General features: G+C 36.6%; 2 protein-coding genes across 2 annotated transcripts; one reads left to right on the forward strand and one right to left on the reverse strand.

Moving 5' to 3' along the window:
* Positions 1–706: 706 nt before the first annotated feature.
* LOC124640576 (chromatin target of PRMT1 protein-like) lies at positions 707–4417 on the reverse strand. Its single transcript, XM_047178396.1, has 5 exons — positions 3989–4417; positions 3536–3696; positions 3035–3142; positions 2317–2531; positions 707–2009 (listed from the first exon to the last, which is right to left on the reverse strand). Exons 1-5 carry the CDS (start codon positions 4193–4195, stop codon positions 1864–1866), a joined length of 837 nt encoding a protein of 278 aa, XP_047034352.1. The 5' UTR covers positions 4196–4417; the 3' UTR covers positions 707–1863.
* A 126-nt stretch (positions 4418–4543) lies between these two features.
* Positions 4544–25668, forward strand: LOC124640575. The gene is made up of 10 exons (XM_047178395.1): positions 4544–4789; positions 4880–5056; positions 7113–7299; positions 7709–7813; positions 18676–18810; positions 20913–21041; positions 21467–21635; positions 22117–22259; positions 23474–23559; positions 24394–25668. Exons 2-10 carry the CDS (start codon positions 4911–4913, stop codon positions 24473–24475), a joined length of 1182 nt encoding a protein of 393 aa, XP_047034351.1. The 5' UTR covers positions 4544–4789; positions 4880–4910; the 3' UTR covers positions 24476–25668.
* The last annotated feature ends 361 nt before the right edge of the window (positions 25669–26029 follow it).

The following is a 26029-nucleotide window of genomic DNA, read 5'->3' on the forward strand; positions in this document are numbered from 1 at the left end:
TAATAAGAGGAGCCGACCGGCTCCGATCGCGTACTTTTAATTGACGTTTGGCCCCGATTGCATGCTCTTTAATGCTCGCGCAGCCGATCGGCTCCGGTCTGTGTGAAAAGAAAAATGCCGGTCTGTTTGAACGGACCCATAGACAGTTGGATAAAGCGATTGATGCTGAAAGTTGTCTGGGTTGTCTGTTGTCGGCATCGTCAAGAAGTTTCTAACTGTGGGGCCCTAACCGCCAGCACCTTGGACCATGTTCCCGATACCGGTGGGACACTATATTGTTTTTTTTTTTTATAGTTAGAATTATTTTTTACGTATTTTAATAATACAATAAACCTGATTTTTTTGTCCGTTTTATAAATAATGGTAGGAACCCTTCGTGCGCGAGTCCGACTTGCACTTGGCCGGATTTTCTGTTCAAGTTGTCTCTATTAATTTTGATAACAAGATGTTTGAAGGTATGTTGTAAAACTGAGTTATTTAAGTCAAAAATTCAGCGCTGTTTTGAGGTAAATTGTTGAGATGAAAATTTTATGTAAGATTTTTATTTTCTTAACACTGTATGGCGACATTTATTTCAATTTGGAAATAAAACAGTGAGAACGTCATAAAATAAGAGCATAATCTCACAAATTTTTACATTTATTGAAAATACGTTAGTTCTGGCTTCCCAAAATTGACTATTATAAGGGTAACAATAAAAACGCAATTTTCAATTTTGTATAAATTTTATGTAGGTACTAAGTCATCTTAGATATTTACAAACACAAAATGTAATAAGTAAGAGGTAACTAATCAGATTATTTCTCGATAATAACAGTCAAGATAAAACCCTGTCAATTTTGGGTTTTCACAATATTGATTGAGAAGCAACAATTGTTTGTTTTGTCACGACCAATTAATGTTTATAACAATTGAAAAGCTATTCCGTTAAGCAAAGCAAACAAAGGCATATTAAATGCTAAGGAAAGTGTTTTTTTAACACTGAAAGTCCCGGTAATTAGTCCGTCTTTGTGATAAGTAAAAAAAATCTAAGATATGGGAGTGGGGGCTGGTAACATCTCATCTACGTAAAATTTGTACCTAGAAATGACGTAACACAAAATCCAAACGTGTTGCTTTTCTTCGTTATTTATTTGTGAAAGAAAAGAAAAAATACGTGTCTAGTATTTTAGGGTTATCTAAACCATGGACCAACTACTTTTTTATTCCACATGCCTTCTCCGTTGTACGAATTAAATATAGAAGCGCAACATAGATATTACTTCAGCCACTTGGTAGCTTTCTGTAGTTATATGCATTTAATATTTTTTTCCTGGTTATAATTACAAGATTTTGTTCAAAAGCTTAAAGCCAGCAAAGTTGAGGATTCAGTTTGAATTCCATTTGATGCTAGAAATAATATCTTTTAGACTTCTGGTGGGGTTCTGATACAAGGGGAACAGCCAACTGCGCAGGAAATAGCTATTTAGATGCCACTAACTTATTTATTTGTACTAAATCTAGCATTTAACTTTACAATTACATATATCCCTTCATGAAAATTAAATTTGAAGTGCTCCTTAGATCAGAAGCTTAACCGAAACACAACATATTATGCAGCAGAAACTAGAAAAACCAAAAAAAAAATTGATCATGAATTAAAACTAACTTAAACTATTCTTAATTACAAACAAGACTATGATTACAGTTTTGGTTCGTCTTAACCATAAAATTTGAAAAAAAATAAATGAAAAACTAAAATTGGAAGTCCTTTCGCTTAATCTTTTTATTTAATAATTGCTTTTTAATGACTCTCGGCAAAGCAGAAGTTTTTTGAGAATCAACAGTCACTTAAAAATCACTATTAACGGCACTAAGATCACATCATTCGAGGTCCATGGCATTTTTCATGTAGTTATCTAACTCTTTGTCAAGAGCTGCCTTTGTTGAGGACATGTACTGGTCCAGTTGGGCATCCAGCTCCTCTTTGGAGAGGAGACGGGGCTGAGATTGGCTGCGGGTCATACCACCTGGAATGATTTGAAAGATGGAATTGTGAAAGATGTATTAGATATGTGCTAAACTACTTAATTTTACGAGAGGCTATATGATTTTATTTATATGTACACATTGATAGTTGTAACCTCGCTTGCAGCCATGCAATTTCAGAGGAACAAAGTTACATTAAATAGTAGTTCATTCGCAGCAGAGGTTGAGGTACAAGTCAACATCTCCTGAAGATGTTGAGCGAAGGGGCGAAACATTGTGTCCTGACTGATTTTATGCCAATGAATTTTCGCAAAGTACACCAGACATCATAATTTTTTAACTACTTACCTCTTCCCCTGCCCCTAGCGCCTCCCCTACGCGCAACCTGCGGCCGCTGCCCCGGCTGTTGCTGGCCGTTGCTCTGTTGCTGTTGCTGGTTGTTGCGCTGCACCCCCCGGCGTTGCTGGCCGCGGCGCTGTTGCGTGCCCCGGCGTTGCACTCCACGCCGTTGCACCCCGCGCCGTTGTTGCAAGCCGTTTCGTTGCTGTGCTTGGCGATTGGTCCTGGAAATGTTTAAGAATTTTTTAAACAACTTCAACTTATAAACACTATATATCTATATGACACCGCAAGAAGAGCGTAAGGGATAAAGTATGCCGGTTACTTGCAAAATAAACAAGCATGCAACAAGCACTTGCAAGACTGACTAAACACAGTCAGTTTTGCACAAATGTATTAACTTTGATTAGATTCAGATTTTCTTATGGCAAGCTGATTGAAATTATATTGTCAACTGTGAACAGGGTATGTATTTTGTTTAATGCAAACATACTAGATTTTCTACAGGAATTTGTATGCATGAATAGAATGTAACTAGAAATTGGAAACCCCTGACACAACATATTTGATGATAGCTTTCAAGTTTAATAATACCCTATTTAGAGCAATCAAAAATTGAAACAAATATGTACTTCAGTACTTGTTCCAAAAAAATGGGGTTGGAAAGTTCCCTAGCATAATAATATATAGATAAGAAAACGATACTTAAATGATGTTATTGTATTACCTGAGCCTTCCAGGTACCATACGCTGACCACCACCTCGCTTGCGAAACCCGCGCAGACTGCGACCACTCCACGCTAGCTTCGTCAAGTTATTGAATGATCCTGCTCTGCTGTGGAATTCAGAAATATCATGTCAGTACAGTATACCAGGCTTTTGGAGTAGGTTTTCTATAATCTTATTGATGTCATAGTTGGAAACAATAAATATACCATAAATAAAACCTTCAACCATTCAGATTGTAGGTAATTACATACTATTGCTGGACTCATTTTTCGTCAAATATGAAGAGACCCATAATTATTCTAAAAGACAGAAGAAGTCATGGCATGCATGCAAAAAATGTAAAGGTGGATGCAGACAACAATGATTCATAAGTAAATTTTAATTTACTTGATTACTATGACTAAAACATCTTTCACATGATCCAATCTATATTACATTACCTACTCAAACTACTGTCTATCACTATAATTAGTAATTACAGCATCTTCATGTAACCAACCTGAGATTATTGTTAGACTGCCTCCAAGCGACTCTGTTCTTCACACTCTGCTGGCTGAGGTTACCGAAACTGTTGGACCTACGCAGCCCCGCCAAGCTGCTCTCACTGCCAAACCGACGCAGACCTGACTGTTGGAAACCTAGCCGCTGCCTCATAGCTTGCTGAAAATCCAATAAGTTGCCATTAAGCATCATGTTAAACATTGGGAAACTATTAAATTAGTATTTTGTAAGTGAATTCATGTACAGCATGGTATTTTAAATTAATTTGTTTTATATAGAACAGGTTGAAATGCCTTTTGCTTGTACAATAATGTCAACTTTTTCAAGGTTAAAACAGAAAAATTTCTACAAACATCACACCATGTTCTCGAAAGGTTCCTCGCAAGGTTACTATCAGCAATCAAGAACTGATGTGAAGCAATTCCAAAATAACATTGTTACTTGCACATACCCGTTTGGCCTGGAGCTCTAACCGGCGAGCGACCTGCTCGATCAACCGGTTGCTATAGTTATAATTCTGGCTGATCAATGAGTTTAATGAGGCACGTCTTTTCCGCTGGCCAGCAACACGGACCGGTGCTACGCTCGCCAGCATCGAGAACCTATCGTTGAGGCTCATCCCCGTCGCATGAAGACCATGCACTTTCTCTATTACCATTTTGTCAAATCGCACGCGACACAGCAAAACAAATACAATATCAAGACGCACAAATTCAAACGTTATTTAGCACTAATGAACTACAATCTCCATTACGGGTCACATGAACCAAAACAATTTGAAAACTCAGGGTAATTTGATAGTACCCAGTACCCACAAAATATTTTGCAAGGCAAGACGTGCTAGAATTATTTTTTTCCGATGACGCTCGCGCGCTACGAAAATTTTATAATCTGCGGTCACAGAGTAAAAAGTATTAGGGCCCAGACTTTGTAGGAAGGTTTTCTCGCGAACAAAATCAATTATATGCGAAATACAGTTCGTTGTCTATTCGGAGATAAGATTAAAACAAAACTATGATAAAATTACAACATTAGGGTCGAAAACCAGTCTCTCGTTTACTCACTCATTTAATTTAAAATGTGTAACAAAACGTAACAGTGATGAATTTGTCAGCGAGACACTTGTGACATTGACATTTCTCGAAAGACTTCTTCGAGCACTGCGAACTGGCGAGTTATTTGATTCAGAAATGATTTCATAATAATTTCAAGGAAAAACGTCAATCAAAACTGCATTAGATATACTTTTGAGGTAAGTGAGCTTCTAAGTTATTAAAAAACGTGTTGTTTAGGGTTAGTTTTGTGTTATTATTTGCGTTACTAAGTGTTGTTTACGTTATAGGTCAGGAAAGGTTACGCAGAGTTTGGTAGTCATGCTGGACGTGCTTATAAGCGGTCGCCGCGAGGGCTGGCGGCTCAGTTCGATCCAACCACCGATGGAGGCTAGCAACGGAACACCAGTAGACGAGTTCGACTGGAGCGACATGGACGCCTGCTATGAAACATTTGATAAAGATGGGTATGTTTTTATTCAAGTTTTCATATGTAGTTGCAGGAAAACTTCATCGAAAACTACTTCTAAAAATCAGCCAAATACCCAAGTTGCTGTGTCATTTAATTCATGAATTTGCACTGAGTTTTTATTGAACAGAGAAAGAAAACTTTAACTTATTTTTATCAGTGAAAGTATGCACTATATTTGTAGCTTTCTGTCACTGTAGTAAACTTGATAGCTCTGATTTATGAATGGAAGTGCTCATTGGGTCACTACTGTGCAGACTATCATAAAATTTAAATTTATGAAAAATATTGTATTGGACAAATGTTAAACACTTTACATAAATTTCAATTTCAAAATAAATATAAAATTCTAAACACTACTTTGAAAATTAACATAAGTGTTATAATTTAATGAATTTTATTACGGACATGAATAATATATCTGGGATGCAAATTACCAACTTCCAACCTATGTTTTGTTTGTGAGTAAATGTAAAGTAGTACTCATTAATTCATTGATAGATATTTTAATTTGTTTACTCAGGAAGGAAATAATAATATGGTGTTAATGTGTAACACTTGTGCCTACAATTATCACCTACTTTCTACTATTTAATTTATGTGTCTTAAAAAAGGCTAGATAAGGGGTTTCAAACTAAAAACCTTTTTTCGCAATACAACTCAACTCTGCATATTCATTCGTAAGAATTAAATAAAAAATGGTATGCTGGTCAATATTTGATTTACATATTGAGGAAACTAAGCAAGTACTAACAATACAATATGTTAAAAGTTGATGTGCATCATCTTTCATTCACTTTAGTTAAGAAAAATATAATTTGAGCTGAAACATTTGTTAAGCTGGATGTGAACAAATCACTTATTTCATTCTATTAATTTAACCTTTTTTAAGGTTTTAGCTTATGAATGCCCAGCAGTACAGCATACAATATCAGAAACGAAAACATCAGTTCTAGAGAATAACAAATGATTTCAAGCTTTTTACATACTTATAAAATTGGCTGGTACAATACCAATACCTGAAAATTTTCAAGACATGGTTTAATTTTTCTAAGCATACAATATACAGAAAAATCCATACCTACATAAAGCTATTAATAAATTCAAAAAATAATCCTAAAATCATCCTTATATGATGATTACCATCTGTTAACCACATTAAATAAATGCGCGAATTATTTTAATCAGTGTCAAACAGTGCAGTTGATCTTAAACAATAACACTACACATTGGATAACAATGTATCGATAAGTTTTACATACGAAACATCTTCGTGAACTTGTTATCTATTATTGTTGTTAATTTTAATTGCTTCACTTACGGTATTTAAGTATTTTACGCTCACTCTTTGACTTACTTTAATGGACGCACCCATGTTTACGTCGCATCGTAAGATTAGTATATTATTTTTCGGGGATAGTCCTTTTTCTGTTGATGTTGTTTTTTGCGAACTAACAGCCAGTTAAATAGCTCTTACATGGTTCGATAGGTATAACTCGAAAAAAAAAGGGGATGAAAAACGAAACAAAGTTTCAACAAATTTCCGAAGCGCACAATAAATGTTTTAAATGTGTTGCAACCAAAATATCGTGATCGAATGCTGATAAAAGATCTAATCTAATATCGATCTATCGCTAAGTTAGAGCAGGCCCTTGTCTATTTTTCTTTTTTTGGATGTCATTAAATGACACTCCCGCTGTGGGTGCAGCGTGAGGGAGTGTCAAACTTACTGACTAAATCCCAGCATGTTCCTTCTTAAGCCCTTATATACCAGGGTCGCGGTAACTCTTTCGACCAATCCCGCAGCCCCGGCAGCAGACCCTAGGCTCAAGTATTAAAAGTAAATTCTCTCCTGGGGATGGCAAGGGATGGCAAGCTAACCCTGACCAATTCCTCTAGATTTCCAATTTATGCAAAAACAAACGTTATTCCCATTATTTTAAGAACCTTTCTCCCTAGGGATGGCAAACTAAGCCTGGTCAAATTCCTCTAGATTCACAAGTCATGCTAAAACAAACCTTATTCCCGTTCCACTAAGGTCCTTTTCTCCCTAGGGATGGCAAGCTAAGCCTAGACGAGTTCCGTGTGATCTGCAAGGCGCTATTCCGCAACGACAAGGGTCATATTTACCCGCTGTCGGAGGAACGCGCTCGTCACATCTTCCAGGTCTTCGATAAGAATGGAGATGGCTTCATTGATAAGGAGGAGTTTACCTTCTGCTGGAATCATTGGATTAAAGTGGTGAGTTATTTGGTACTGTCGAAATTTTGTTAAATAGCTTTCCCCAGCGGTTTTATAAGTATTGGAATACTTCGTGGAAAAAGCAGCCCCCAGCGTTCCTCGATAAATGGGCTAACTTACACTGAAATAAATTTTCAAATCAGATCACTAGTTTTTTTGGATTTTACCAAGCAAACTCTTCTGCTTGTGATCGCAGTGTCAAATTACCTCTATATAGGTGGAGAATGAAAGGAAAGCTGTAAACATAATTTAAATGCATGTAAAATTGCACACGTTGAGGAGGATTTTTAGGGAAACAAAAACTCAGTTAAGCGGCAAAATGTGGATCTTTTCGATATCTAAGTAAATGTAATTATCTAAAGGAAAATATGGTATTTCTTAAATTTTAATCATGTATTATTTTGTTCAGATCGTGCGTCCAGTGTCAGTGTTCCTCATAGTGGACGTTCAGAATGACTTCATCTCCGGAACACTCAACATCAGCAAGTGTAACGCCCAACAAGATGGTAGTGAGGTAAGCCTCTTACTATACGCTCGTTTTTTTTCTAGTCGGGAATTCACCAGAAGACCTTTCATAATCTAACTTAAAACCTACTGAACCCTTAGGTATTCTTACATATACTACTTGTGACTATTTTCTCCGGTTTTATTCGTATTAATTCGGTTTTCTCTGAGTCCTGTGGGGAAAGCACTTTTTAAGGCCGATCAAGACGCGGTCTCCTAACAACGAAAACACAGTTAACATTTCAACCGATTGTATAGGCTCTTTACCTTATTCAGGTCTGTAATATGCAAAAATAATTGTTGGTTGTAATGACAGACAAAAAATAGGCAAATCAACAAATAATTCGCGTTTAAAATGCCTTCAAGATTATTAGCAATCGGACGTACAATCTATAATGACATTTCAAAAAAATCATCATTTTATCTATGGGCATTGCGTAAATCTTTATTAATAAATCCGACAATGTAAAGCGTTTATCTTATCTTCGTATGTAAACTAGGAATACTACAATACACGGTAATCGGCCTTATCTCGTTAATTGATTGATTAGTCAACATTGGCACGAGCTATTGTTTTCAAAACAAGCTGGGTGAGTATGTAGGTCGGTTGGTGCCACGCCTTCTGACGAAAATGAGTGTTCAGATTTTAACCCTGTGGTAATAGAGCCTTTCTTTTTTACGTAAATAATGTTCACTACAATAGTTCTTTGTCCCCGTTTTTCCTGCGTCGTGAGAGAAATCTTCGCATTTTCGAGTTGATTCTAAACTGCCTGTGGTCTCTTTCATAAAGAAAAAAGAAAAAACACCTGCAAACATATTTTTTCTAGAAATTTAGACCCCCCCCCCCCCCCCGTCGTCGTGGCCTAGTGGGTAAAGAACCAACCTCTCGAGTATAAGGGTGTGGGTTCGATTCCAGGTCAGGCAAGTACCAATGCAACTTTTCTAAGTTTGTATGTACTTTCTAAGTATATCTTGGACACCAATGGCTGATAAAAAGGTGAAGGAAAACATCTTGAGGAAACCTGGACTATATAGTCTGAAATCACCAACCCGCATTGAGCAAGCGTGGTGATTAATGCTTAATCCTTCTCCACGTGAGAGGAGGCCGCAGCCCAGCAGTGGGACATAAATAGGCTGTAACAGGAATTTAGACACTAAACATTAAACTTTGGCTAACTGACTACCATTAGACTCATATAGATTAAACTTAGGTATTTCAATAGCCTTATCTCGAGCATAGGTAGGTACCTAACCTAACCCAACACACTAAAATCTAACCCCTACCAAGTCGAGTGAAAAGTCCTGTGTATATAAACTTCCCTACAGTTACATAGATATTTAGTTTCCGTAATTTTTCCGAACCAAACCAATACGTCACGATTTGTTTTCGATAAGCAAATACGCCGTATGCTAATGCTATCAAAATGGTGGGTAAGCACGAATGTCTCTTGCGTTTGTACGCGCAAATAATATATCCAGAGGCCTTTATATGACGGAAAAATGGTCTTAAGTAATGTTGTGAAATAATATGTTCTAAATAATTTAACCATCTTGCGCAGTCATCCCCGCTGGGCAAAATTTTACGTCATACTTTATTTAAAGTTCTTGTCGATTATATAAAATGCCCGTCTATTTATAGAGGTTGAAAGTGCTCCGTGCTTCGGAAGGCACGTTAAGTTGTTAGTACCCTGCTGCCATTTGAACATTTTTGGCAGTCGTTCCGGGTAATTAGAGGCCAGAAAGCCTGATAACCAGTCCTAGTAAGGAGTATTGGGTTGCCCGACTTGAGTTGAGAAGGTCAGGTATTTGCTCCATATAAAACAGGTGAAGGGAGAAACAGACCCGAACGTAGTTGTGAATAGGGTAGGCAGAGGATGAAAGAAAAAAACTTTGCGTATGTTTACATTAAAATTATTTGATAGGAAATGAGTTATCTTGCTCTAACTTTAATTCAATATTATCTCGGTCTAAACACCCTTATATAAATAGAACCAAAATAACATAGGTATATATCTTATAATACGTTATTTTGGAGAGTAAGTTTTCACAGGGCGATGTTATCATTTGACGGCTGTCGATGGCATCGATACGCCCCCGATACGCCGTGTGTTGTGATCCTCAGCCAAGATATGGCAGGTTGTACTCAACTTTGTATAAATTATCATTATATTAGCTACCAATGCTCGGCTTTGCTTCCTCATCTAAACTGTAATCCTAAAATTGCCTGTATTGAAGGTTGGGAATTCTATTTACTGCAATTTTTGAATGCGACTTTCTGCTAACAGCTCTATGATATTTTTTATTATATTTCTTGATATTCTACAGAACAGTCTTTTTCATTACTTTTTAATGATTTCAAAAAGGAAATAGATAATTCACTGGAATGATCAACTTTTTCATGAAAATAACAAATAGTTGAAATAAGTAGACTTTCACCTAAGTATAGGGAAACAAAACATTGCAAGTTGCAAGCAGTCGAAAGTTACAAAAAATTACAAGCTAGTCTTCCTAATTAAATTAAACGAAACTCACACGAAAAGCCCTGAAAATCCACTTACCCCACCTGAAATCTAATCTCTACCTGTATGCACTTTCAATTATCTCTGATTACATACATTTGACTCACGCGCCGCTATTTATAGCTATTGTCGTCATGAATTCTTTTTCAGAGGAAAGTGAGTCAAAGTTCAAAATTGAAAATATGTGATTACGTCAGAGCTTTATACTGACGGGAGTATATTCAATGACGATTTTCGTGGGTAGATAGAAATTAACTACTATAAAAGCTTGACTAGACATTTTTTTTAATTAGCCTATGCTATCCCAGTGCTGGGCAAAGGCCTCCCCCATAGCCTTCCACTTTTCTCTATCCATCGCTGCTTGTGGCCAGCCCGAGAGGAAGCTGTCCAAGTCTTCTCTCAGCGTTTCCTTGGTCTCCCTCTCGGTTATTAGTCAACTTTAATGATATTACTACTTTTTCCAGTGAGTTCACCCGCATCCCGCGGAACTACTGCCTTTCTCGATAGAGAAATAAATAAATGGGCTATCTAATACTGAAATATTTTTTCATATCTCGCCAGTAGTTACTGTGATTAGCGCGTTTAAGCAAGCAAACCAACTCTTCAGTTTTGTAATATTAGTAGATATTTCCCAGTGTGTTATGATGCTGATTTTTCAAAGTTCCAAAGGGCTGAAATTTTCAAAAAACAACCCTTTCAAATGCGAGTTTTTTTTTTGACAATATACAAAAAATATTTCCCATCACGAAACCCAAGTTACCATGGTTATACAAACTCCATGGATTCTTGGCGCATTGATTAGCTATCGTTCTTAAGGGCCAATGGGCCGTGTCGTGACGTATGCACACACACAAACACATGTGTATCTATGTGTGTGTAGCTAATCAATGGCCGCTGTTTGGTCGATACAATATCTATGGAGAACTCTAAATTATAGGTTTTTGATGCTCTAGGCTTTTTTGTGTGGAAGTTTTAATTTTATTAAAAGCTGATTGCGTAAGGATATGTTACGTTAGGTACTGAAGTTTTTGCTAGTTGTGGTTTGAATGAAAATAAAGACATAGATATAAACTCGAACGTTAAAAAAAAGGATTCTCTAGTGAATGTCGCAAACGCCATTATGTTTTCTTTTGAATTCCTTTACAATATTGCAACTTATTAAAATATTCAAAAGTTAACTGTACCTCTAACCAGCCAAACTTTCAATAAATAATACTCTAACAAGACGGTAAATTTTTTCCAAATATTTTTATGAATTCCCTCAAAACATGCGATATGGAATAAAATTTAGTTTTTCCGTTATTTATGTTAAGTTAGCAAGTTCTGGCGTGAGAATAAAAGTTGAAATATTTATAGCAGTACTTAGTAGCTTTAAATAAACATCGTTTTATACCTAGCTAGCACCCGTCAGCGGTTTCACCCGTGCCCCGTGGAAACTACTCCGCACTCCCGTGTAAAAAGTAGACTATTGCCTTCCTTAATAAACAATTTCTAACCTTTATATAATACTAGCTTTTGCCCGCGACTTCGTTCGCGTGGAATAGTGACTTCCTGCATATTTTTGGTTTGACCAATAGATGGCGGTATATGTCCGGAATAAATTTTATTTTTTATTTTTATATATTTTTTTTAATAAAAACTATCCTATGTCCTTTCTCAAGTTCCAGACTATGTCTGTACCAAATTTCACACAAATCGGTTCAGTAGTTTAGGCGTGAAGAAAAGACAGACAGACAGACAGACAGACAGACAGAGTTACTTTCACATTTATAATATTAGTTAGGATAAGTATACCTACAACTTGTTAATTTTTGACCTTTTAAAACTTGTTTACATCCTTATACTAACTATCATATTTTAACTGCCTCGTTGGTCTAGCTGTCGCAAGTGTGGCTGCTAAGCACGAGGTCTCGGGTTCGATTCCCGAGTCGGGCCGAAATCGCCTTGTGGGTTTTAGAAGACTTTCACAAAGCAGCCCGGAGCCTGGTAGCTGGTGATTGATACACCCGTGCATCGGAGAGCACGTAAATGTCGGTCCTGCGCCTGATCTCTCTCCGGTCGTGTCGGATTACCGTCCCATCGGGCTATGAGAGTTAAGGAATAGTGAGTGCACCTGTGTCTGCGCAAATGCTCGTGCACTATAATATGTCCTGCGTAGTTGGCTAATCTCCTTACATGAGAACAGCCGTCGTAGCCGATAATCGGCTAGGAGGACATCGTTTTTGTATACCTACATTATTGGCAATTATTACCTTTATAATATAGGTATAGATACAACTTGTACAATTTTTGATTTTTCAAAACATGTTTTCATCCTTATTGCAAAGTAATAAAACTACTAAACTTGTTTAAAGTTTAAATCAGGCTTTATACTACATGTCCATGTCAAATATAGTAGATTTTCTATTCTCGGACTATTCTCATTGTGTAGACATGTAGACATTTCAATACCTATGGTTATTCAGCCCAAATAAACACCAAAATTAACCTTTCATATAAATAATTTGTCTGGCAACCTTCAAACCAGACAAAAACATCACAAATCATCCATAGTACTTACTTACATAATACATTATCTACCCACTGAAATGACTAGGCCATTACAATACAATATGTTCAGCAAATCAACTCATGCGCAACGTCATTGTAACATGACGTGTGCGCGGGAGTGCCCCAATCGTACAGTTTTCCTAGGAAAATGATGTAACCGTTGTGTTAGGAAAATGTTTGTGTTTATCGACAAAGTTATCTTGGTTATTTCTCCTGTTAAAAATATGTAAGTGTATGAGTTTTCATGAAATAAAGTCATTGAAAGATGTTGCGGAAAGATTATCTTAATTAGTTTTGTGCAATCATCATTGTTTGTATATACCTACTTGATGATTTATGCAAAGATTATGTGAATTGTAGGTATATAACTATGACACACAAAGTATATTGTATAAAAAGCTATAATGTTTGGGAGAAAAAAAGACTTCAGCGCAAGAACTGTGGCCGTGAAACACACAGTTTATTTTAGTGTTCTCTGCGGTGTCTTGAGAAAATCCTGAAACTAGCTAAAAAGTAGCCTGTGTCCTTTCACTCCTTTTCCAGGCTCTAGACTGCCTCTGTACCAAATTGAAATAGTTTTGGCGTGAAAGCTCGACTGACAGAGCTGCTTTCGCATTTATAACTTATTTAAATTATCGAGGAAAACTTTTAACTTTTCTATTTGTATCCACATACACCACAATTCTCTCTTTCCTTATCTTCGTCACGATCAGCAAAAAACATCGCGTGAAAACAGCAATTTAACACTTTCCGAAGTCCTATCAGCTCAGCGGAATAAAGTCGTAACTCGTTGCATGACGGAGTGGCTCGTGTCTGCAACCAAGTTATTGCCAACCAGACAGTTTGCACGAAGATAACGGAGATAGAAACATGTATTGATTTTTTTAAAGTTTTCAGCCTATTTTGTAATTGGGTTTGCAGGTCGCGTATGCTCAAAACTTGGTATAAAGCCTTGAGGAAATTGCAAATCTGCCTGCCGGGGCTGCAGGATTGTTCGAAAGAGTTACCGGGACCCGTGTACATAAAAGGCCTACAAAGGAACATGATGGGTTTTAAACAGTAAAAGTCTGATATCTCTCACCGCTGCTAACCCACAGCGGGAGGAGTCATTTCATGATTTACTATGGAAAAAAGATATTGCAAATCTTGTTCAAAGAAGAAAGAAAGAAGAAAGAAAGAAAAACCATTTTATTTAACACACAAATGACGCAGAAAACAAACACACACAAATACAAACAAATATAACAATGGACAAAACAAACAGTCGCGAGTCAAGTCGCGGTTAACTGGGTACTTCAAGTTTTCTGTGCTAAATTCCATCGTACGGTCTTAGAATCCACTTGGCAAGATAATTACTGACATTAAACTAAATAATATGTTAAAGTTGAGCTTGATTGGATCTGTTAGGTATTTACATAAACCAACTGATTACCAATGCGAAGTATTTAAACAGTTAATAACTGTCAAGACACAATTTAGTGTTATATTTGTAAAAATAATCGACTGTGCGTGGAACAAAAAAAAACTGTTTCCATAGATAAACTTTACGACACAGGTAAGGGACACTTGAGTTTTATCTAAAAATATCTACAGTTATTGCAACTTCAGATTGTAGGCCATTATAATTTGAGTGCCACATACTCATACATATGGGGAAAAACATAATACATGGAAACCATTCACCATTCATTCATGTTTTAACGAAACCAGTCTGAAAATAGAACTTCAAAACTTTAAACCAATTAAAATCTCCCAAGTTCTCAAGTTTGTAGAAACTCCATCACTAAAGTAAATTGCCTGTCAAAATCCAGACAGAAGCCCAAAAATAATGTTGTAAAGGTAAATTCTTAACCGCTTGAAATTCACACCTATCGCGATAGATCGCAATTACAGCCCGGGCCGATTGTACCAGGCACCGAGTGCCGCATTGAAAGGGTTAAGCATTGAAATTTGGCTTTCGAAAATTGGTTTTTTGACTTGCAATAATGTAGTGTGTTTATGAGTGACGTTAGTTACATTATTGGGGGGTTAAATGGTTGAATGCTTTGCAATTGTGGGGTTAGGTTATGGGGGCGTTGGTATACATATGAATTTATAAATATGTACCGTGGTTGTGGGGCTATTTTGGGCAAGTCATCTTATGGCCTGCTTTAATTTACTCCAAGGGATTATATGGACTTCGATTTGTCATAAAATCTTTAACACTTATGCCAGGTACCTATATTGAATTTATTGTGATTCCCTTTTCAGTATTCAAAGAACATAATAATTAGGAAAGGCCAGTGCTACTAATATGAAAACGAATAGGCAATGTAATCAATTTAAAAATCTAAGCAAAAAAGTTACGGAACCAACTTGTCGACAAAAAAAAGTAATAGCTACCTTTATCCTTCAATTCCGTCAAGGCTGCAGTAAATAGACAATAGGCAGCCTGCCAAATACACTTCTGGCAAAAAAACTAACTATCCTAAAATAAAAGTCTAAGTAAATCAATATACCCATGGTGCCTGCACGTTTCTGCATTGTGACAAGGCCACTGCAGGAAGTAAACTTAGAATTGAAAGTAAAGGCACGAACTAGTTACCTAGATAACTAGATTAATTGCTAAAGTTTTGCTGTAGGAAAGTTTTTTGGCAGCCACTGCTATAGATTGCGCCCTATATTTATGGATCTGGGTATTGGTTCTTAACTAACTGTTTATAAGGTTCCACTTGTGTCCCGAGAGAATTAGTTCACTTTCTTGGATAAAGAGTACCCTCTATCCTTTGCCATAGTGTTTAGAACATAGAGAGCACCTTCATAGCACACCTTATGTCCTTATGTGTTATATTTTATCATCATCATATCAGCCAATTGCCGTCCACTGCTGAACTTATGAATAATCCTTTTCTTCATTCCTAAAATGTTAGATACTACGGTTATCATGTACTACTTTGATCTTCTTGTGTTCTTCTTTAAATATTACCAATGTAGGTACTCTATGTTCTTCCTTATTTACTCCCTTTATTTAATAGGATTTTCATGACAAAGCTACACTGAAACTTTTTAGTTAGATAGCAATTTTTCACGGCGATAATACATAAATAATTCATGGGTTCGCTCCATCGCTTAAGTAAATCCATTACGAGGTGTTAAGTTTGTCATGAGATTGTAATTAGATAACAAAACTTTGCTAAAGAATGCAGCTTAGAAACGCGGTAGTTATTTTTTTGTTGATGAATTACAGTAATAAATACTTTGCAAGTTTTTATGATCATTGCTTTTTTTAAATATAGAAAAGTCGTGGTGGCCTAGTGGGTAAAGGACCAACCTCTCAAGTATGAGGGCGCGGGTTCAATCCCAGGTCAGGCAAGTACCAATGCAACTTTTCTAAGTTTGTAAGTACTTTCTAAGTATATCTTAGACACCAATGACTGTGTTTCGGATGGCACGTTAAACTGTAGGTCCCGGCTGTCATTAAACATCTTTGGCAGTCGTTACGGGTAGTCAGAAGTCAGTAAGTCTGACACCAGTCAAACCAAATGGGTAACTGGGTTGAGGAGGTCAGATAGGCAGTCGCTTCTTGTAAAGCACTGGTACTCAGCTGAATCCAGTTAGACTGGAAGCCGACCGAAGCCGACTGGCTCAGAGGATGATGCTTTTTTGAAATATAATTGCGGATATAAAAAATGGGGATGTAACTATTTTGGAAAATGTGAAATCAGTGCATTGATGATTGATGAAAATTTTAAAATTGATGACTTTATTCTGATTATTTCAAAAGATTTGCAAGCATACTTCGATTTATCGATTAATTATAATTGAATTATTCGATTATTGCAAACTTAAACCTTCAGTTAATATAATTTTGCAGCGATTTAGCTGAAGGACGTAGACTATAAAAGGTTGTCATTTGCCAATACATAGTCTAATACCACATTATTTCTTCTTTTAACTTTTCATTATTTATTCTCTGTTCTATTAAAGTAATGTCATTATTAAGGCAATTTATATTAGTAGGATAATCCGTAGGCATTTTGCTAGTTCAAAGCAGTCCTAAGGTCTATCAATTTTCGTGAAACCCTGACCTAACTTCTTAATATACAATAATGGTTATTCCATTTTTTATACCGTATCGGGCCTACTTATTCTATGACGTAGTTAATATCTAAAGTTCAGTTTACGACCACTTAATCCAACAAGGTAACGATTGCCAAAGTAGTTTGTTTAGTCTTTCAGCAAACATTATGACGCCACAAGGAGCGGCTTCCCGAACCCATCTACGAATTAGTTGCAAAACTTTCCGTGTTTGATGATAATCGCTATTAAAAGGTTTCCGGTTTCACCTCAAACTAATCTATTCTGTGTACCTTGATTAATTTCGTTAATTCTATAGAAAACCTGCTTTTTGTGACCACAAACCGTTGTACCGATGTACTGACAATGGGTACCATAAGGTGAATGATGGCAACATTGTTATTTTTGAGGTCATATTAGAAGTCAGTCTGTAGTCTATAGGTACGTAATATTTGCCAAATTAATGGGGGAATGTTGCCGCCATTAATTCTAGTTGTTCGTATTTCTGCGGTTATGTATTTGGTGGGACACGCCAGCATTGAATTGATTTACTGGTTCGGGGTAAAGAGGTTATTTTCGTCATGTATCATTGCATGAGGGCTTTTCGACGATTTGTCGTTTGACGTCATGAAAAGGTTTCGTTGAAGATTAATCTGGTATTATTATTATTGCATTGTGATAGGACTTGAGTTCGTGACCCTAAAGTTTCTTAGTATTTGGCGAAGTCAAATTGAAGTTCTTATTAATCTTTGAAAAACATCTTCACAACTTTCGCCATTCTGATTTCACTTTAATATAGCAAAGGACACTGAATCTGAAAGTTTATGAAAATTTTAAGGATTCTCTGTAAAATATGACCCACATTTTCAAAATATTTGGAGGTTTCCAGACCAAACGTGACTACTTGAAACTTTGGTCTAGACTGGTACTTTAAACCAAACTAGACTTTATAGTTTGACGTTAAAACATCTTCATACAAGCTCCTATTTATATACCTTCAATGCCGAACTATTACGGCCTATATTCCAGTCTATCTAGACATATATTAAGGCATTAAACCCCGTGGTACCGAGTACCGTAAGGAATTTACATGACATTATCGAAAAGCCTACGAACCTAACATGTATTGAAATTGTATGTTTCGGATAAAGACTTGGATAATGTTATGGAAATTTCTAAAAATTAGGCTCTAAGTTCTGATGGGATAATAGACGGTTTTAGAAGCTATAGTTCATCGGTCATGACTGTGATCTCATCATGATGGATACTTAGTAAATTTTTTTTGCCCAATGTTTTGACAGTAAGGTTAGTAAGGTCTTCTGGCAGAATTACTTTATAGCAGTGTATTTTATACATATATCGACACTTCATTTTATTTATACATCAATTGTTGATAAAAGCTGAATATCTGATAGATTCAATTTAAGCATTTCGTAAAACCTTTTTCTTTTATAAAAGTTCCGTTTTCAGACATCTTTTTGATGATCATTTAGTAAAAAGTAACTTGTTCTGAATTATGACACAAATATAAAAGTGAGATAAAGATCATCCTCCGAGCCTTTTTCCCAACTATGTTGGGGTCGGCTTCCAGTCTAACCGGATGTAGCTGAGTACCAGTGCTATAAAGTAAAGTTTAAAGTGAGATAAAGATCTTATGTAATTAACATGTAATACCCGATCAGGTACTCTGCATCAGGCCAAAACATCAGGCTCTACTCCTAAGCTAACCTCTCCCATTATATTCCAGGTAGTAGAACCGATCAACCGTCTCCTAGACACGGTGCCGTTCGACGCGATATTCTACTCGCTGGACTGGCACCCCCCCGACCACGTCTCCTTCATCGATAACGTGCATATGAGGGAGCTGCATCCTTCGAGTCCGGTAACACTTCATTACTACTTTAGACTATTTTCTTTCTTTTCTCTATTTCGTTATGTGAAGGGTAGAAAAAGACTTTTGTGCCTCACTGGTCTAGTAGTTCCAGGATGCGACATCTGTCTCGGGTTCGATTCTCAGGTGTTATAACTTTGTAAGTTTTAAGAAAATTTTCTCAAAAGCAGTCTGGAAGTTAAACGACCATGCACCACAGAGCACACAAATGTCGATCCTGTGACTTATCTCTCTCCGGTCGTGTCCGATCACCGTCTCATCGGGCGATGAGAGTGAAGATATAATATGTAAAGTCAATCGATGGCGCAATGGTCACCATGCCGGACTGCCAAACCTGAGGTCCCGGGTTCGATTCCCGGTTCGGTCGACATTTATGTGATGAGCATGCTTTTTGGCCGTGGTCTGGGTGTTACAATATATATTTATAAATAGCGTAGTTTATCAGTTGTGTTAGCACCCATAACACAAGTTAATTAATAACTTAGCATGGGGTTAACCGACGATGTGTGAAAAGGTGTCCTGGCATCCAAACTAATATTATAAATGCGAAAGTAACTCTGTCTGTCTGTCTTTTCTTCACGCCTAAACTACTGAACCGATTTGTATGAAATTTGGTACAGACATAGTTTGAAACTTGAGAAAGGACATAGGATAGTTTTTATTACAAAAAAAAAATATTCCGGACATATAGCGCCATCTATTGGTCAAATCAAAAAACTGCTGGTAGTCACTATTCCACGCGAACGAAGTTGCGGGCAAAAGCTAGTTATTTATATATTAATTAATCTTTCTAAATATATAATATTTGCACATTCACCACAGATTTGAGTCAGAATTAACCAATCTAATCTAGTCTTTATTGCTTACGTGCATAGTTTAATAAAGAATTTAATTGGTAATGAACCGTATCGTTAATAATTTAATCCGCATGACATTGAATAATTGAACTTCATTTAGGTAAGACGGTCTTAAATGCTGTTGTTAGCAATTCAAAATGGACATTTGTTTATGATTTACACTTTTACACCACTATGAAAATAGACAATATTTCTGTCTCTTAGTCCCCAAACGGATCGCAAAAGCAATATCTTTTTATGTTCTTGAAAGGCTAAGCTTTTAGTAGCTTTTTTAAGTTATGGAGCCAAACATGGCTAAGTACGCTAGGCAGCTAAGTATTCAGAGAACAATTTCTACCTCTAATGCAAAAAGCCTGCTACCGTGGCTTGCCGAAGTCTCAAAATCCTACCATGGATCATGATACCTTAGACCTGCAAATTACGCATTCATGATAAGAATCTAAGGTCCACAAGTCCAAACCTTTTACACCAAGTTCACTGTAAAACACAAATGATAAACAATAACCTCTTGAGTGGCAAATTGTGCCTCGGGTAAGTCCCATAAATAGTCAATAAACGTTTCATGGCACAAAGTTTTTAAGGACTACCAATATAACTCGAACTTGACCTCGATTCAGTTTGAGGGATGTCTCAACACAATTTGCGATTATTACAATTGATTTTCAGAACCTTTAAAATGATTAAAATAATCCTAAAGTCAATATTTTCTGGATAAAAATATTATTTCAAACTTCAAATTTGTCTGTCTACACCTCATTAATCCACTAATTTAAAAACAGGGTGTTCGTTTTCATGAAGGATCCTTTACTATAAGTTTCTGCATAATGGTATACCAGTTAACTACACTATTATTGTAGTCTATTTTTACAAACTCCTAGTTCCTTTGTCTCAACATCAGCCCTAGGCGCTCATCCGTGCGTGTTTGTCGCATCGCTCTGTGCCATCACGTCACTGCCAATCGATACTGTCGCGAATTACATAAATTCCGTAATTGATTACCTTTCCGATATTTGTAGAACTGCCTTTGTAGTTTAAAATTTAGTGTGCATATAAAAACCAAGATCCATTGTTCCATTTCTCCGTCTAACTCCACCCGGACTCTTCTTAAAATTACTTGCCACAAAATAATGTTTTCAAATTAATTGCTGAGTTTCCAGCAGATATTTACCAATTCAGAAGCCGTCAACCTTGGTAATGATAGATATGCAACTAGCGGCAACTTCCTCTTATCCTCAGGTATCCGCAGACAAAGCACAAGCGTACGACACGGTGGTGTTCGCGGGCCCGCCGCTCATGAAGCAGCGCCTGTGGCCGCGCCATTGCGTGCAGGACACCTGGGGCGCAGAACTGCATAAAGACCTGAAGGTAGGAAGTCGTCACCCAGTAATGTGCTTCATATTCTTTGACGAATTATTTAGGAATTGAGACTTATTCTTTCTAGGAAAATGCAAAATCTTGATCCATTAGCTGAATTCCCCTTTTCGGGGTATAAGATGGTTAAGTCTTTTAGGGATCAGTTGTTGGGTTGATCCCTAATTGGGCACTGCCTCATCTAGTCGTGGGGTGCAGGGGGTTGAGATAAACACGGTGTTAGGATACCGGATATATTTCGCGTAAACCCCCAGATAGAGCCGTTCACTCGGACCAGTGCGCAGTAACTGTCCGTGCCACTCACGCTCTCACATGTTTTTGCTTACCTTGAACTCTGCCATACAGATTGACATGTGTCCCTACAGTCTCATCTTTTAACATACCCGACCAGGCATCAAAACATCTCCGTATATTTCCAGGTAATGGAAGGCGCAGTGAAGGTGTACAAGGGCACGAACCCCGAGGTGGACTCGTACTCCGTGTTCTGGGACAACAAGAAGCTGACGGAGACCAGCCTGGGCAACCAGCTGCGGCATCTAGGCGCTTCTGATATCTACATCTGTGGCCTGGCTTATGATGTCTGTGTGGGTCAGTGACTTTGGCACTCGTACTAATATCCAAATTTACTGAACTGATTTTATCAAAATTTGGTACAGAGATAGAGTTGACCTTGAGAAAGAACATAGGATAGTTTGAAGAATTCTCTTGGAAACGCGATATAACCGAGCTCCACGCGGGCGAAGCCGCGGGCGGAAGCTAGTACCTTAAATAAATGTCAGCATAGTTCTGGTTCTGGTACTGGTCCGGCAGCCACCGGTTGAGTTTTCTAATAATCTGAGGAGACATCGCAGCGGTCCTGATACTAAAAAAGTGCCTGATACACCATTTATGACACTTCTCAATCTTCTTACTTGGAAAAAATTTGACACTAACAAAGATTCTATTCATAGCGCAAATAATAATTGTTTATTTTAACCATCCACAAAAAGTTACTTTCTGTGACTATTCAACTATTAAAGTTGATTTTTACTCACTTTTATTATTACATATTTATTTCTACCCCCACTAGGAGCCACAATAGCGGACGCCCTGGCTATCGGGTACCGCTCCATCCTGATAGACGACGCGAGCCGAGGAGTAGACCTGGCAGGCATTGAGAAGACCAAGGCCACCATCGTCAATAATAATGGAGTTATTGTCAACACGGATGAGGTATGTACTCAAAGTCAGTCTCATTTCAAACAGGGGCTCGATTCTGCTAATTTTACTTAAGCGACATACGATTCATATCCGACTGAGATCCAATTAAGACTCAATTACGATTGAACGCTTCAATCGTAATTGAGTCTGTGTATGTGGCATTCCGCTATTTTTTTAAACGAAAGATTTTATCCGTTTCTGTGATTTAATAATGAATCATATTGTTTGCAAATTATTTACGATGGCATATTGCCATCGTATATGATTGTAGAGCAGACTACCGTATAGACCAAATGGCAGACCAATCGAATGTCATTGGAATACGATTGGTCTTATATTAGTAACAGAATGCCCGCTAAGGTTAAAACTGCTATTGCGATTCAATTTCTATTCAATTTTGACATTATTAACTTAGCAGAATCGGGCCCCAGGCCTTTGCAATCTCTTATGAAACGTCACACTAGTTGCACGGTTCTAAAAAGTTGGTCTCATAGAGAAGAACCAGCAAACTCCATGGGCATTTTTTTAAAGAAAGTAGGTACTGTTTATGGTGAACGCACATCTATCTTCAGTCCCCTTGAATTGATTAAATAAATATGGTACTTTACTGTTACTGTTACCTTACCCCTTTGTATCGTCCTACTGCTGGGCTGCGGCCTCCTCTCACACTGAGGAGGATTGGGCATTAATCACCACGCTTGCTCAATGCGGGTTGGTGATTTCAGACTATGTAGTCCAGGTTTCCTTAAGATGTTTTCCTTCACCTTTTTATCAGCCATTGGTGTCCAAGGTATACTTAGATACTTTATTAGGTACACCAATTTTTACATTTTTGATATTGGAATTCATTAAAATAAGTGACATTTTTTGAGGACTTTAGGATCCTTTACACCTGTCTTATACAACTGCCAGCTACATCAAACTTGATGACGTAATCGAATTAGTTTGGCGTTTCTGAGATTCTTCCAAATTCCGAATTTGACGATTTGACAGCTTTGACGTGCACAAGTGTACAATACAAAAGTCTAAAATTCGCCATTTTGTCATTACAAATCATTGCCGTAGGGGTGGACCCAGCCCTAATTGGTTGTAGGCACCTCAACATAATAAGCCGACTCCAACATAGTTAAGGCTAGGCATAGTAAGGAAATGGCTAGACAGATTAATATTCAGACAGATAGATTCTCATTTACAATAATAGTAAAAAAAAAATTTCAAAATTCCAGGTGTTAGCAATGGTGGAAGGCCGTGATCGACGGCCGGAGCTCGGCTACAAACTGGCCATGGAACTCAAAAACGCCATGGAAGACAAGTGAGACAACATACACATCTAGCACATTATGTATTTACTTATTTATTACTTACCATTGCCTTTTGTGGATAAACCAAGTGAAGTTTTAGTAACTACAGATTTATTCATAAGTAAAGCCGGTTTGTGAATGTCATACCAGTGAAATAGTTGCTGGAAAGTAAAGTTAGTCTGAAATCACCAACCCGCATTGAGCAAGCGTGGTGATTAATGCTCAATCCTTCTCCGTGTGAGAGGAGGCCGCAGCCCAGCAGTGGGACGATAAAAAGGCTGTAACAGTAACAGTAAAGTTAGTAATAAATGTGGTGGTTTATGGAACTGACGTTATCCGCACATTTTGAAATGTCATTTTTGGTGATACCAGTAAATAAAATAAGTATCATGGCCGATATTTCTAGTACCAGTTATGTACACATTAATAAGCCGAACAAGTAGTTCAAAATCTTGAGAAAATTTGTCCTAAATGAACAAAATTCTACTTTTCGCCACATTTATTGCAATTCTGAGTTCGATTATCCACAAATAATATATAATATAAAGTTCCACCTCGATCAATTAATAAATTATTTACTTAACTAGTACTTAAAAATATTAATTGCAATGTTGCATTTTATTTATTACACTGGCAACATTGCTTACAAAACGATTTATCAAAAATGTTAGTGTTAGTAAGTTTTGGCTGTAAAATGGGTAACCATAGTGAAATATTAGTGAAAAAAGATTCCGCTAATGCTAGTGAAATAGTACTTAAATACTGATAATAATTAATATTAATTGTGTTATTAAAACTTGTATATCACTGACTTATGTTCAATTGACTAAAATTGCTTTTTACGGGTACTCGAAAGTTAAACAACCCAGTCTTACCAAGGGGTATTGGGTTGCCCGGGTAACTGGGTTGAGGAGGTCAGATAGGTAGTCACTCCATATAGTACACAGATACTCAGCTGCATCTGGTTAGACTGGAAGCTGACCCCACAGTTGGGAAAAGGCTAGGCAGATTATGACTTCTTTTGAAAATATTAAATCTACAGATAATGCCTATACATTTGACAGTCAGTGATATACAAACTTTAATTTAATAAGTAAACAAATGCTTGTTATTTTTTCTTCTTAGCTTACTGCAAGTCGGTAGTTTCTCTATTTTATTTATTGTTTTTATTTAATAATACTAAGTACAACTCTCTAACTTGTAGAATTAATTTTTAACTAAATTAGATAAATAATATCACAATGTTTTGGGTGGTTTTCAGAACTTTTGTGTTGTTTTTTTGTTTTTGCTTTTAGGTTAATTGTAGTTTAACTAATTTATTAATCACTCCGTAATTCTTAACGAAAGGAATTTCATATAACGTTTTATAACAATTGATTAACTGAAATTGTATTTTTAAAGGCACAAAATTGAATCTTTGAATTGTAACTGTAGGCAGTTGAATGTTGCAAAATCAAAAATAAAAATGTCTCAAAGAGAAAAAATCAAAAATGCTTAAATACGGGTTTATTTCAGGTTATAATTATATTTCCTGAAAACTTTCCCTATGAGTTTTCAAAATATTTTTTGAAGTACCGCTATTTATAAAAGGTACTATAATGTACTTAAGTCATAAAGTACAAAAACTATACAATGGATCTTATAAATTCCTAATGTGATATAAATAGGTATGTATGTATATAAAATTTATAGAAAACTCCTATCGGATCGCGATTTATTGTTTTAATTTATTTATTTATTTAAAGTTATACCTAATCATGATGAAGGAATATTAGTAATCTCAAGTTGTTCATGACAATATTTATTATTTATTTTATGTAGCTTGTTCGGAAGAAAGGCCTATTAATTCAATTAATTAATATTGGGAAATATATGAAAATAACAAGGGGTATTGGGTTGCCTGGGTGGGTACCTGGGTTGAGGAGGTCAGATAGGCACTGGCTCCATGTAAAACACTGGTACTCAGCTGCAACCGGTCCCAACATAGTTGGGAAAAGGCTAGGCAGATGATGATACGAAAATAATCGCTTTAAAGAACTATTATAGAGGCAAATATTAAAGCAATTTCTTCTGAACAGCATATTTTATATTCTTGACACGTATCAGTGTGTCCCAGTGTTTGTCTTTTGTTTAATATAAAAACGTCCATTAGTTTGTAGTAATTTAAGAAAAAGTGAATGCATTATATTATACCTAAAGTTCTTTTCACCTAAATTGCGAAAGAAAAATAAAAAAGATTTTTCCATAACAACTACTTAGATTTGCATATCAAACAAACTTTTTTCGAAAAAATAGTCCATTTAAGATATTTTTATTTCGTAATGAAGGTATATTTACCGGTACCAAAAGTACTGCATTTTGTTGCATTCCTTTAGAGCACCTATTTAGAACATTCCTATAGGTAAGAACAAAATATTAAAACGATGGATTGCACCGAAATGTATAGAAATATATCTTCAAGCTTAGCACAGGCAGGGTAGA

The sequence above is a fragment of the Helicoverpa zea genome, chromosome 21, assembly GCF_022581195.2.
Source record: "Helicoverpa zea isolate HzStark_Cry1AcR chromosome 21, ilHelZeax1.1, whole genome shotgun sequence".
NCBI classification, from domain to species: Eukaryota; Metazoa; Arthropoda; class Insecta; order Lepidoptera; family Noctuidae; genus Helicoverpa; species Helicoverpa zea.